General features: G+C 38.6%; 1 protein-coding gene across 1 annotated transcript in view; it reads left to right on the forward strand.

Annotated features, from left to right (window-relative positions):
* flt1 (fms related tyrosine kinase 1) overlaps positions 1-12,130 on the forward strand; it is a 38,040-nt gene extending 25,910 nt beyond the window's left edge. Inside the window, exons 14-30 of the mRNA XM_005797850.2 lie at positions 1,402-1,548; positions 1,625-1,756; positions 2,694-2,800; positions 3,131-3,266; positions 3,691-3,795; positions 3,900-4,013; positions 4,121-4,209; positions 4,505-4,607; positions 4,689-4,789; positions 5,916-6,038; positions 6,889-7,000; positions 7,104-7,203; positions 8,681-8,786; positions 8,880-8,971; positions 9,195-9,264; positions 9,356-9,438; positions 10,092-12,130. Coding sequence (XP_005797907.1) covers positions 1,402-1,548; positions 1,625-1,756; positions 2,694-2,800; positions 3,131-3,266; positions 3,691-3,795; positions 3,900-4,013; positions 4,121-4,209; positions 4,505-4,607; positions 4,689-4,789; positions 5,916-6,038; positions 6,889-7,000; positions 7,104-7,203; positions 8,681-8,786; positions 8,880-8,971; positions 9,195-9,264; positions 9,356-9,438; positions 10,092-10,260 — 1,889 coding nt within the window. The 3' untranslated portion in view covers positions 10,261-12,130. The remainder of the gene's footprint in view (positions 1-1,401; positions 1,549-1,624; positions 1,757-2,693; positions 2,801-3,130; positions 3,267-3,690; positions 3,796-3,899; positions 4,014-4,120; positions 4,210-4,504; positions 4,608-4,688; positions 4,790-5,915; positions 6,039-6,888; positions 7,001-7,103; positions 7,204-8,680; positions 8,787-8,879; positions 8,972-9,194; positions 9,265-9,355; positions 9,439-10,091) is intronic.
* Positions 12,131-14,334: the final 2,204 nt, after the last annotated feature.

The following is a 14,334-nucleotide window of genomic DNA, read 5'->3' on the forward strand; positions in this document are numbered from 1 at the left end:
CAATCAGACACTGTCAGGCTCCCCCGGCCCCCGCTGACAATCATCAATTGTTGTCCAGGAGGAAGATAGGGGAAACAACAATCAGTCGCAGTGGTTAAGTGACTTTTCTCCATGTCTTTTACTGCTGTTCTCTACACAATCAGGGTAAACACGTCAGCTTCCTCCCTCAGGACCCCCACAAGGGAATTACTAGAGAGGCAGAGGGTGACCGAACAAAAAAAAAAAAAAAGAATAAGAAAAAGCGGGCTGCTGGGGATGGAAAGAGGAAAAGGGGGAAAAAATAAAACCATGGGGATTAAAACATTTTGGGAACAACTAGTGGTGTGTGCATTGTGGTTTAATTATAGTGCATGACAAGCTGCATTCAAGTCACTGTGAGCCCCATCCTTATGCTGAAATAATGCATTGTTGTTGCTCTGGAAAAAAAAAAAAGATCCCATTTTAAAAAGAAAGAAATTGCCCAAGAGGGCTGAAACTGCAGCTGACTCACAGGTCAAAACCAAGGTTACTTTTCAGTGTGCAGCAGAGGACAATTATTATGAAAAAGTGGCACAGGTCCAGGAAAGAGAGGGGGGGAGATAACATGAGTCTTATTTAATCACAGTTAGCATTTATTCTATGAATAACTCAGTCAGTTATAATATAACTAATATATTAAAGATTATTTAAGATTAAATTAAATGCACCAGAAGACAAGCTTAGTCTTGCAGTTCACTTATTCTCACCAAGTCCTACTGTAACTAACGCATTTAATGAAACATGTGACACAATAAGTCCCTCTCTGCTTTCTTTTTCTCAGAAAACCATTAAAATACATGTTTTCTAATGTCTAAATTAGCTTCCCTAATTTTGTGACTGCGGTTTAAATAAGTCAAATACTTTTTTAGTTGCCTTGCAGATTTGAAAAAGATAAAATCTCTTATATTGAGTTATTTAATTGTGAAGTGGAAGGAACATGCTGCCTGCGTCTGGTGACCAAAATCACACTTATGTGTTGGCATTTATGCAAAATAGTATAAATGTCAACTGAATTGACTGAGTCACACTGCAGTCAATTCAGTTCAAATTCAAAAATACTTTGTTGATCCAAAAGGGAAATTAAATGTTGCTTTAACTCATATTAATTCAAAACTCTTCAAAACATTATTGTAAGTTGCGATGGCTGTGAGCAGGAAATATATTCTGTAGCAGCCTTTATTACAGTGAATTTGAAGAAGCCTCTGACTGAAGACAGACAACATTCTTCCCTAGTGTAAACACATGGTAGTGGCAGCATCATGCACATTTTGTTATAAGAAGAGAGAAGAATGTTTCCCGGTCTGATGAGTGATGTTTTTCTGCAGTCCTACGTTAACTTCTGCCTATAATCCAAGCACTGCGTGCATCTCGCTCTTCTTTCAGCTCTGGAGCCTCCTGTGCTGCTCAGGAATTTGACTGACTGCACCGTGAACGCCAGCAGCTCCGTGATTCTCATCTGTGAGTCTGAAGGAATCCCACCGCCAACCATCACCTGGTACAAAGACGAACAGGTTCTGCAGCAGGGGTCAGGTAGGAAAAACATCTCAGACATGTACCTTTGTAGGCTGTCGTTTTTAAGCCGTTTCCTTCCTGCTCCCCTTATCAGGAATCGTCTTATCAGAGGGAGATGGGTCTCTCCACATAGACAGAATAACGGTCGACGACCAGGGTCTGTATACGTGCCTGGCCACTAACGACAGGGGGTCTGCACAGAGCTCTGCCTATATTCGAGTCAACAGTAAGTGAATAATGTGTTTCCTTCAATGACTGGCTGCTTGCTGAAACGTAAAGCTAGCGGACCTCCTTATATGAGCATTTCTTATTGTGCATTGTTCCCAGCTGTATAAAAAAAGTCACACAGTCTCGATTTGAACACACAGTGCAGAACATAACATCGTTTCATGTAAAACTTAGACTCGGAGGTGAGTTGTGTCAGTTCTATTAATGGGAGATGATGAATGTCATGTTTCTGAGTAAACATTGATCAAAGTAGGTTCTAACATAAACGCATTCTGCCTTTTGTTCGGTTTTCCTTATTCACACACATATGTACACACACGCACGTATCCGGAGGTGGGAGAGGAGATGGAGCTTGCTGGAAGCACTAGTGGCGGACTCACTTCCCAGTCCAGGTTTAGATAGAGAAGTGGTGTGTGTGTGGGGGGTCAGGGGTGTCGGGGTGTGTGTGTTGTGTCCTGATGAGCCAGGAAGGAAGCTGTCTCCCGTTTTTATTTCCTCCGGAAGGGCCCAGCCCGCATCTCACAGAGTCGCCATGCTGGACTGAACTGGGCATTTCTTCACCCTCCCATTAAAAAAGTCAATAATAAACTGGGCGAGTTAGTGGGAAGAATGGATGGAGGTTTTACAGATTACACCTTGATGGTGAAAATGGCAATAAAATCAGGAAGGAAAATATAATCATTAAGGGATAATGTGAAAGGATTTGTCTTCTCTCTTTTGTAATCTGCTGTGATAGGAAAAAATATCTTTAATTTGTAGTTTACACTCATAAGCATGAATGTGTACAAATTTTGGGTTTTTAATTTTATTTAAGCAAGGCGTTTCAGCAATGGTTTTGTTCTCAAGAGGCCTTGTCCTGCCGCTTTTCGATGCTCAAATGGCTGAATTACATTCTCAACAGTGGAAATTTTTATTTTTTATTTTTATATGCACAGGTGTATCAGAAGTCTCTTTTCTGGAAATTCCCACTCTAACCTGTACGTGTGTGGTGGCCACTCTCTTCTGGCTCTTGCTCACGCTCTTCATTCGGAAACTGAAACAGGTGAGGGACAACAAAAACATTGTTTACAATTATGGCATCTTTTTTTAGGGTGGATTTGTCATGGATGCATTCCAGTTTATTTTTTTATTTATTTTTTATTATTATTCCTATGCAAGGCTTTCATATCATTTGATCCTTTTCATATTTTGCTAAGCGTTACAACAAACTTCAAGTATTTTCCTAAAATGGAACAGTTTTGCATTTTGTACCGCAAACCAAAAGGGAATAAAGTCAGAATCTTCATTGGCTTTCAATTCAGATATTACTTTTTTTTTCTCCTGAATATCTTGTTCATCTGAACGTGGTTTTGTTTCTCTTTTTGCTCCAAAGCCCAACATTTCCGACCACAAAGCAGACTACTTATCAATCATAGTGGATACCGGAGAGGGGCCCATAGAGGAGCAATGTGACCGCCTGCAGTATGACCCCAACCAATGGGAGTTCCCTCGGGAGCGTCTCAAATTAGGTACGCTTCTTTAATGTATTAAAGACGTACATTTATTTCTGTGTCGTAGTCTTTTGTGAGATCAGAGCGATGTTTGGAGCTCAGTGGGGAAACGAGGAAGGTGTTTGTGATCGCACAACTGATACAAGGATTTTCTCATCGGTCTTATCTGGTTATTGTTGGGAGTGACTCTCATTCCGTTAATCAGACTCTGCGTCTGTGTTGTCTGTGTTGGGCTAATCAGCCGCAGCGTGGAGTATGCAACTGGTGTTTACTGGGAATAATCAACTCCCTCCATGATCAGGGAGGGACCCGGTTAGACCAGACAGTTGATGAGGTCTCCTATCAGCGCCTCCCATCTGGAATGGATGTGATTATTAGTAATTAATTGACACACCTCTTGTTTCCGCGTCTCTCCTACTCTCGCACGACCCCTCTTCGACAGGGAAACCTCTCGGCCGCGGAGCCTTTGGTAAAGTGATCCAGGCGTCCGCGTTTGGTATCGACAGCTCTACCAGCTGCAGGACTGTGGCGGTGAAGATGCTCAAAGGTGCTCACCTCATCTTTTTTTTTTTTTAACTTGACTTCAACTGAAATAAAAATAAATAAATAAATAATCTGTCTTGTTTTACTGTTCTACCTTTTGTCCACCAGAGGGAGCCACAAGCAGCGAACACAAGGCTCTAATGACTGAGCTGAAGATCCTCAATCACATTGGAAACCATCTGAATGTGGTTAACCTGCTGGGGGCCTGCACCAAACCAGGAGGTGCTTTGGTTCATCCAGCTTCCATGCATGCTTGTTTCTATATGCAAAGGTCAGGATTTCAGCTGGCAGCTTCTAACTAAAGGTCAATGTGTTGCTTTTGCATGCAGGACCACTGATGGTCATTGTCGAGTACTGTCGCTTTGGAAACCTCTCTGCTTTCTTAAAGAACAAGAGAGACATGTATGTGCACGGCCGGGTAAGTGTGAACAGCTCTGCAGCTATTTTCTGTGGTTTCGAGATAAAGCTCAATGCCTTTTCTGGTATGCATAATTGCAAAATCCGACCCTTAAAAAACTCACTTCTGCAATTTGTTTGAGGTATGAAAATGTTATCGCGCAGAACACGAATTTCCTTAATTGCTACACGCATTTCCAGATAAGTCAAAGAGTTCTTGTGAACCAAAATGCCCCAAAACAACTCTAGTTTCTTTTAAACTATATGTAATAAAACTGAAATTTAATAACATGAACTGTCTGTTTCTCCTACTTTAGGAGGCAGGTGGGACAGATGCAGAGCTCAGTTTTGTTTCAACCCTCTTTGACAGCAAGAGCAGCATCAGTGCTGAGTTTGGTGACACAGAAGACAAATGCTCTGGTAGGACCATACCTTTCCAGACATCTTCCTAAATGTATACTTAATCAGAGTGTTTTTCATCCCAGTTTTTTTCTCCTCTAGATCCCAAATCACTGTCCTCCTCCTCTCCTCTCTTCCTCGAGGATCTCATTTCCTTCAGCTTTCAGGTGGCGAGAGGAATGGAGTTTCTGGCCTCCCGCAAGGTTTGATGTTGCACAAGCTTCAGTTTAGTGAAGTGTTTCTGAACTGACTTAAAACAAATTTGAAATCTGAAACTGTAAGGAAAAATATTGTTCTCAGTGTCTGACATTTTTTCTTTCGCTTTCTTGAAATTCAGAAGTTTAAGTGAATTCCATTAGTGGTCAAACTTTTTGTGTCTCCTTTCACAAGCTTGTCACAATAGTTTGCTGAAGTTCTGTGACAGAACTGGTGCAGCTGAGTCCGGTTTGTAGACTGCCTTGCTCTCACACCACCTTTTCAGTTCTGCACACACATTTTCTATATATAAGATCAGAGCTTAGAGATGGTTCCAAACGAAACACTGACTTTGTTTCCCTTTTCTTTTCTAATTTGCACTTTATTGCACAATACTTTGACATACTGCTTTAATATTCCCACATGATGTTCTTTTCTTATAAAATCATCTACTTTGTGAAGTCCACCAGTCCCTCCTGCAGCAAAAATTATCTCAACATGAAGCTACCGCCGCCATACGTCACTGTTGTAATGGTGTGATGGTTTCAGCAAGATATAGGAGAAAGTAAATAATTCCTTAATGGTGACTTTTAAAAAGTACTAGCTCCTTTTGCAGATTATTTCACTAATAAAAAGACGTTTCTCCTGTAAGATGAATAATGTGCCAGTCAAACTAGTACTTCTTCACCAATATTAATGATTTATCAACTTAAAAGAAGCTGAAAAGTTACTTGTATGTTAGTTGTGTCTTATCAAGTGTACTAAGATATTTTCACTAGAATCTAGACCAAAGACGCTTGACACGATTTTGTGTTTTTGCAACCGTTTTTCAGCGCCATGGGACCCATTTCAGTGTTGATGACATTCTCTCCCCAGTGTCAACCAGCCACTTCGCAAGATCCATTCTGGGATCAGCTTACACATTTTGCACCAACACATGTTTATCTTGTTTTCTCCTGAATGAATATTCCCATTGTGCTTCTACTAGAATAAAATAACCCTCAATGTGTGTAAATATCTGACTCTGGAAAAACAATATTTCTCTCATTATTTAGGAGACATTAATGATTTTCGATGACCTAAAACTGCATAATGTTGTTTTTTACTGAGGTGCTTTCTGTATGCCTTCATCAGTGCATCCACAGAGATCTGGCTGCCAGGAACATTTTGTTGACTGACAATAAGGTGGTGAAGATCTGTGACTTCGGCCTGGCCAGAGACATCTACAAAGACCCGGACTACGTCAGAAAAGGAGATGTGAGTAGAGGAACGCTTTTATTGTACACTTCTTCTTCTTCTCTGTTTGGTTCTTACAAAATCGGACGCAGCTTTCATTTTCTCTTGCGCTGCAGTGTTCAAAGCATTCACACCTGAAGCGCAATGATCGAATGCAGCTTAAAAACAAGAAATTAAAGTTTCGTGACAGTTTTATAAGTGCCGACTTCTGTTTAAGTGTGACATTAGTTTTATCACGTACACAAAACTAATGCATTTTCTCAAGACAATTGACAATTGAAAGCCTAGTCTGTCAGTTAGGCAACATTTCAAAGAATGTTGCTTTGCTTTGGTGAAAAAACAGTCACATCTTAGAAATCTGAATTTTAAACCCTTGTAATACTTACACCATTACAAGGGTATTACATCCTCGTCACATTTGATACAAATTTTGATACAAATTTGACACAAGTTCAAATTTGTGTCAAGTTTGACGCAATAGTTACATTTTGATTTTCACTTTAAAACTTTTATTTCTTTTCACCTGATCATATGCCACTCAATTTCAATGAAAGCAAAGATTTTGTTTGCTTTTTTCAGTTTTAAACCCCGTTTCTTTCTAGATATTTGCTTAATCATTGGTTTCTTCATATATAACGTTGCACTGCAGACATAACTTTGGTTCAGCACCATTACAAAATTTTTTAGAAAGGATTTGTTTTAAGCCATAGACGCCTGCCTTGGTCTTTGTCTCACACCAGTAAAATCTAATCTTTATGCTACACCAAGATGCCTTGTCAGCTGCCGTAGGGCAAGATGGTAACTTCTTATGACCTTTTGAAGAAATGTGCAGCTTTTTAAACATTTAAAATAAAATGTGATTGGCTCACAGGCCCGTCTCCCTCTGAAGTGGATGTCTCCTGAGTCGATCTTTGACAAAGTTTTCACCACACAGAGCGACGTGTGGTCCTACGGCATCCTGCTGTGGGAGATCTTCTCTTTAGGTAAGATGCCTATGGCTGTGCAAATCCACAGCTCTTTCTGTTGTGTTGTAATCACAGGATTTATTTTAAAGTTGTTCTTAATGTGAGCGTTTTTGTCCAAAAGGGGCCTCTCCTTACCCCGGTCTTCATATTGATGAGGAGTTTTGCCACCGGCTGAAGAGTGGAACAAGGATGCGAGCGCCAGATTACAGCACACCTGAAATGTTTGTATTTTTTATATATATATATATGTGCAACTATCATTCTGAGATCAATTAAAACTAAATGATGAGTGATATGAATTATAACATAGTTATTTCACATTTCTGGGATCAAAATAAGGTTTTATACATATTTATTTTGCCAGGCTTGAATTTTCCTCTCATAATAAAATCAATCAAAACACAAATGGAAACATTTAAAACACTAATTGTAGGATGACTTTTATGGTTCTGATGAAAATATAGTTTCCCATGGATTGTTGACAAGGGTATAAATAATTTTTAACATTACAATTTCAAAATAAATGTAGAAAGAAGTGATCATACCTTTACAATGTCTTATCTTTTGAGAGAAGTTGGTTTCATTTCCTATCAGAAACTTCGTCTGATATATGAAATATTTTAATTCAATATTTTAATTTTGAATTAAATATAGATCGGACAGGGGTAAGAATAATTTTGGACGTTCTGCCCTCTTTACCTTTCTGCAAACTTGAGATAAGCGGTTTGCAGAAGTCTGAACATTTTTTCAGGCCAATCAGCCTCAGTTTAGCAGATCTGATATTAATAAAACTGCAACAAAAAAGTTATTCCAGCATTAATTTTTTTTTTCTTATTCTGCTAAAACATTTGTTTATTTTACTGTTGAATGATACTAAAATAAACCAAACATAATAAAGACAAATCTTTTAAAAATTTAATTTTTTCCTTTATTTTTTGTTGACGTTGCCATTTGGCAACACTGTACCATAATGGAAATGAATGAAAACCAGAAAGTTTGGCTTATTATTGTAAAATCATTTATTTAAATCTAAATAGTCTCCAGTAGCAATAATAGTTAACAATGAAACTCATTGGAAAGCTAAAAACAATTTAATTTATTGGCATATTTCATTGATATAATGGTTTTCATTTGATTTGACTGTCTTGATCCTGCCGTCTTTGTCTTACTGCTTGTGGAAGCTGATGAAGCAGTTCCTCTCCTTTATCATTATTAAATTATCAAATACAACACAATGAATGACAGAATGGTGAACTTATGTCATTTATTGTTGAGTATGTATTTCTTTCCCAGTCAAAAATCCTTTTTTTCATGATTTCCGAGGAGTCAAATGCTGAGGCCCCTCCCAGAAAATTATGTGACAAACATTATACCATAGAGGGTAAACAGAACTTTATCATTTTTATTGTACTTCAGAGACTTCTTCTTTAGAGCATTTTTTGAAAAAGGAAGAAAAAAGACAAAGTAGGTGTGTCGAGTAAATATGTCGCTAAATACAATCTACACAATGTTTTAAAATCTAAGGGGAATGTGTTACCTGCAGTACTTCTAATGGCGTCCTCGATTAGACACAGTCCAGATTCGAAATGTTTAACATGAGCAACAAAACACATAAGATTTGATCAGAGTTACAGCATAATTAGCTAAACATGTTTTTGTTTCTTCTGTGTAAAAGGAAACGTGTGATTTTGTGTGCAGCTACAGCACAATGTTGGCATGTTGGGAGGCAAATCCTTCAGAGCGACCCACCTTCACCGACCTGGTGGAGATACTCGGAGACCTGCTACAAGCCAGAGTCCAGGAGGTCAAGCATAAAACATTTTCAGCCTTTCCCTTTTTTGTTGCAAAACCCCTCCAAACATTTCTAAAGTTTAACAAATATCCTGTTCTCCAGCAGGATGGGAAAGACTACATTCCTCTGGGGACTTTTGTGAATGGAGCCCGCTGTGAGGCCTTTAAGGAAAACTCAAATGCAGTCACGAACCTGAGGTAAGCTAATGTGGTGAAAATGTGAGCCATCATGCTTCTGCTTGGAACATGTATGAGCATAAAAATGCCAGAAATGCAGGTGAAATGTTGAAAAAAAAAATCCAGAAAGGGAAGTAAAGTGAAGGAAGTGACTGTGAGGTAACCAAAACTGAAAAACAGAGATGTTGAGAAAGTAGAGAAAAATTCAAACCTTGTTTTGACCTCAAACCTCCAATTTCTCCAGCTACATGAGGGGCATGGCCACACTTCAGACTTTTGAGGAATTATCATGTGAGGAGCAAGACAGCCGTGATGTAAGACAACACTTTCACATCTGCTCGAGGTATTTCCTGAAAACACAGAAACCGGTCTGATGAGCTGAACGTTTGAATCTGTTCGGTTTAGGAGGAGCAGAGCGACAGCGGGATGGTCCTTCCTTCAGAGGAGCTGAAGCAAATGATGGAGAGTAACACCAAGAAACTCAGCAGGTGCACATCGCAAAAAGCATCTGCACACCTTTTTACGTATATAGAGTAAACAGAGTCCAGCTGTGTGTAATTTAAACCCAGAAAATGTTCAATGATTCTGTGAAAACATTAGAGGTTTGCTAGAGAACAATAGTGAACAGACAGCATCACAAAGATGGGAAGAAAGACGGAGCTAAATGCAGCGCAAACAACCCAAAACGTACAGCCTGAGGTACAATTAGATGGTTTGGATCAAAGAAAATGTGGACTTTAGAATGGCCTAGTCAAAGTTCAGTGCTAAATTGCAAATTTTGTAAAGGACAAGTAAAGATTTGAGTTGCTGCAAGCAGAAAGTTGGTAGAGAGAAACCCCAAAAGACTTGCAGCTGTAAACTCAGTGAAAGTGGTGAAAAGTCTTTAATTCAGACGGTTGGATACAAATGAAAGCTAAAATCATGCATATGTTCTCCTTAGCAATAATGTACATTGTGTTGGTGTATTATCAAATAATTCAATAAGATAGATTCAGTAGTCTGTGGCTGTAACTGTTGAAGGAACAGGTCACACTTACAGTATGTGGCTCAGCAGATTAAAACTAAGCGCACAAGAAAATTCAAACTTGCATAACATTGACACACATAAAGTCATCAATATATGTGTGTGTGTTTTCTTTAGGTTATTCATGTTTTCCAAGTGTAGAGACAACCATCCATCCTTCCTGCGCAGCAACGTCTCCGGTCTCCGTGAAGACGAGCCCGCCATCTTGCCCGCTGACTGGGAGTCCGACGAGGGCTGCTCTCCTCCTCCAGACTACAACTCTGCTTTCCTCTACCCTTCCCTTTAGCTTCTGGCTCCCGGATGTGTATAATCCTCCGACATCCTCCAACAGAGTTCATGCATCAATAACCAGCCATCCAAAAACTTGCTCTGCTTTCACACTTTGCCTTTTGTGTCCTCTACCTCATAGTAACACCTGCTGGTATTCCCATAACGTCCTCTTCTTTACATCTAAAAATAAATCTAGAGCAAGATTTTTTAAAACCAGAAACAAAAGAAAGAAAAAATCTCCATAAGTATGAAGTTTCACACCAATTGTTTTCTCTGTTAAGAGCAGCTAATCTTCCAGATCTTACATAGAGCTTATCGTATTGGTACCTCCTGCTTTGTGAAGAGGAGCATTGCTGTATTAAATAACAGTTCGTCTTGCACAACTGCCATATGCTGGAAAAAATATATTATTGTATTCATATTAGACAGAATAAATATCTGTATTTATTTCTACTTTGTAGAAAGCATGTAAGCATTTATGTATGTATTTTTACTATTTAATTCAGAGTTTACACTGGATTATGTTAATGTGCCTCTATATCTATCAGTTCAACACTAAAATCTATTTTCAGTAAAGTCAGAAACGGAAATACAGATCATTTTTAATCTGAAACAGTCACCATGACATTTAATTTCTTTCAGCAAAGTGCCATGAATAAACTGTCAACTGAGAGAGAAATTAAGATTAAGGAGGATTATAAAGATGCTATTAGTTGCTGTAAAATATAAAATGTCTCACGTTTTTATAGCTTCATTCACAGATATTAAATAAATGTATAGAATGCCATTCTTTTCAGCTTGTTGATTTCATTTTCCTACATCTGTCAGTAAGATATGAATGTTCATGTCTTATCAATTGGGGGATTTTTTATGATGTATTTTGACCATAAATCTCCCAGTTATGAAGCAAACAATGTTTACCGTCTTAGAAAACAAGGATTAGAAGCACATGTTTAGATTTATGGTGGATTTTATGCAAAAAGGCTAAAATATATAAATAAACTCCTGCTGATATTTGGCTAAAAATCCATTCACAAGTTCCATATTGATCCCAGAGCTTCTGGTCTAATTCTGGCTCGATATTTGATTGCTCTTCCTATTAGAAATGTCAGAGCTTGTTTAAAGTGGTTAGTTTCCTGACTTGGATTATCAGCCGAGTGCCCAAGAATGAATTGTGGTTGTGGTCATGGTGCAAGAAAATAATATATTCATAGTGGCTAACATAAGCCTGATTCATGAACTTTATAACCCCATTTGATTAATCAGATCAGTCTATCAAACCTCTCGGGAGTTGAAGTATGGAAAACAGTGGAGCATTAAACAAAGTGGTTCTGAACCAGATGAAACATTTTACTATTATTCTTGAAATGTTTGTGTCAGGAATTCAACCAATTGAAAGGAGCGTATTTGTTTGGGATAAGAATTAAAGTTATCTTGGATGGCCACTACAGTTGGTCTTCTTACATAAGAGCATGTATGTAATATTTTAACCCTCAGAAGTCACAAGGAATTCAAACCTTTGCACAAAGTTCTTCAATAAATCATTCAAGTTGTTTGAAATAATAACAAAATTGCACATCAATATTACATTTAGTATTGGTTTTATGAAGTTTCCCTATTTACTTTTTTACAATTTACTTTCATGGAGATAAAGTCACATTTGCCTTTGTGTTACATCGTTTTTTTATTTGATAGTAATTGTCTGATTTACTTTCAGTGTCAGTTTGTGTGAATTGTTTCAGGAGTGTTTAGGTCTGCCTTGCAGATCAGTCAAACTACATAGTGGAAAACTATATTATTGTATCACGCAGAATTATGTTGTTTTGTTTTCCTCCCCTAAAGTCTCTGATCTAAAACCTCCTTACTGTATTATGTAAAGCGATAAAGTTGCCTAAATGAATAATCAGTGAGTGGTCTGGGATTTTATCCAGGTAATAAACATATAAAGTTTCAAAACGTTCTCCCTACTCTTCTAAACTGGTGCGTTCATGTTGCACAAGAAATTCGTTTCCAACTTGTGACTTATTACATAAGAAAAATACTGGTGCAAAATATGTCATCTGTAAAAATGTATCCGACTACAACTCCTGAATTACCTTTGAAAGTCAAATAATTATAAATTCAACCTGAATTTTTCTCCTGAATGCATCTCACCCATCTCTAGCCAGGTCATAGGCTGTCCACACTGATAAGGAACAAGCTTTAGTTTTGACTTATCAGATGATGTGAGAACAGAGGCAACATTCATGTTGCAGCAGTGAGTCATGAAAGTCTACAGCTACAGCACAGACAGTGCAAGAACAATAACAGTACTTCTAAAATACCGACAGCCTGCTCTTCCAACAAGTTTATAATTTTAAACACAGGGTCTGTCTTCTGCAAAATATTTATTCTATAAAACGTGGTTGCTGTTGAGCAAAATAGAAAAGGTTACTTATTCATAGACAGACAAAACTGCGATTAATTTCCATTTAAATTAGCCCCTTTTATGCAAAAATGTTTTTTATTATAAAACCCATCAAGTCCTCCACACTTAAGAAAATAGTTTCCAACTCAGAGCTGGAAAATAGTAATTTTACACCTTTAAAACAGTTTCCTACACCTGGTTCATCCTTCTATAAAAGCAGCATTTTACACCATCACACACTGCGCTAATTCACATTAAATCCCACGACAACCACGCACTCATTGAGCTCTTGAAAAATCTGAAAAGTGTGGTGTGCCTTTCCATTCACCTCCCTAAAATCTGATTACCAGAGTTGAAATCTATTACAGCCAATTTCCTCTAGAAGACAGCTAGTTAGTAATTAGTCCACCTTTGACTACTTTAACCTGAGTATTAATCCAGGTGTTCTGTGAAGGCCTGAGGTTTAAACATGGTGGTTGTAACAACAAAATGTCTAAAAGGAACCAGCAGAAAAAACAGAAGAGCTCTCCGATCAGCATCAGTTTTGGTATTCTTTATTAAAATACTGCTGTACACACAAATATTGCAAAAAATTTGAGACAAGAACACAAGAGGGCCATAAAACATACTAAGATGGTGACTGTAGGTGTGTTGCTGTGGGGGGAACTGGGGGAAATGGGGGGTTGACCCTAAAGGTAAATGGAGTGTGGTATAATGTGGAGTACAGTGATTAAACACTGACATCATGTTGGCTGAGTCCAAAGGTATTCGGGTGTATTTGTAAGCATGTGTGAGGGATTTCTAAAGCACCACATTCACCAAATTTGTTTTATTCTTTTCCGTTCATTGATTTCACTAACAGAGGAAGTAGTTCATGATCCAACACAGTTCCCTGTGCATCTGTTGCCCCCAAGAACAGATCATTTCATATTTTCCTTAATATTCAGGGAAAATGACAACAATAGATGATTTGGTAGCGTAATTTGTGTTCGCTGACTATCGTGTAATAAGACAACGGTGTAAAAAAATCTAATCATTGGTCTTAAATGAGACTTCAACAGCATTTTTTCACCTCCCAATTAAAGTAAAATGAAAACAGATCTGCGCTTCGGGGCAACATGAACCGCCTGACAGCATGATCCCGACAATCGACAAAACTTTTAACAACCTAAAACCTCCATCTGAAGACGTCCCGCCCAATGACAGCCAAAGACATTCAATCATCGGGGCTGGGAGGGAGGGAGGGAGGGGGCTCCGGCCGCTTGTCATCCTGAGAGAAAATCCGAGTGCGAAAGCTGCATCTCCAGCCTGTTCGTATCTCATGATCCTAAAAAAGTCAAATAAAACTAAAAGACGGTGTGTGTCCCCCAACACTCCCATCCTCCTTCCCCTCCTTTCACCTAAAACCCCAGCTGGAATTGGTCCACAGAGTATTAAAGAGCAACAGTGAGGCAAAACCTGATTGGCCTCCTGTGCAATCTTGCACAACAGCTGAGCAGAGAGAAAAAGCAGCTGGTTAAAAAGTCGCAAGGTATCAATTTTCTTCCAAAACGTAGACACCCCACCCCCCAGCCGAGGGAAGTGAAGTTTGGGATTATAGCACAAAAAATAAGGAAGATAAAGACAGAAATCAGGGACACTGGGGGGTGAGGAGACCAAAGGAGGGGGACAAATTAAGGACAT

The sequence above is a fragment of the Xiphophorus maculatus genome, chromosome 21, assembly GCF_002775205.1.
Source record: "Xiphophorus maculatus strain JP 163 A chromosome 21, X_maculatus-5.0-male, whole genome shotgun sequence".
Classification (NCBI taxonomy): Eukaryota; Metazoa; Chordata; class Actinopteri; order Cyprinodontiformes; family Poeciliidae; genus Xiphophorus; species Xiphophorus maculatus.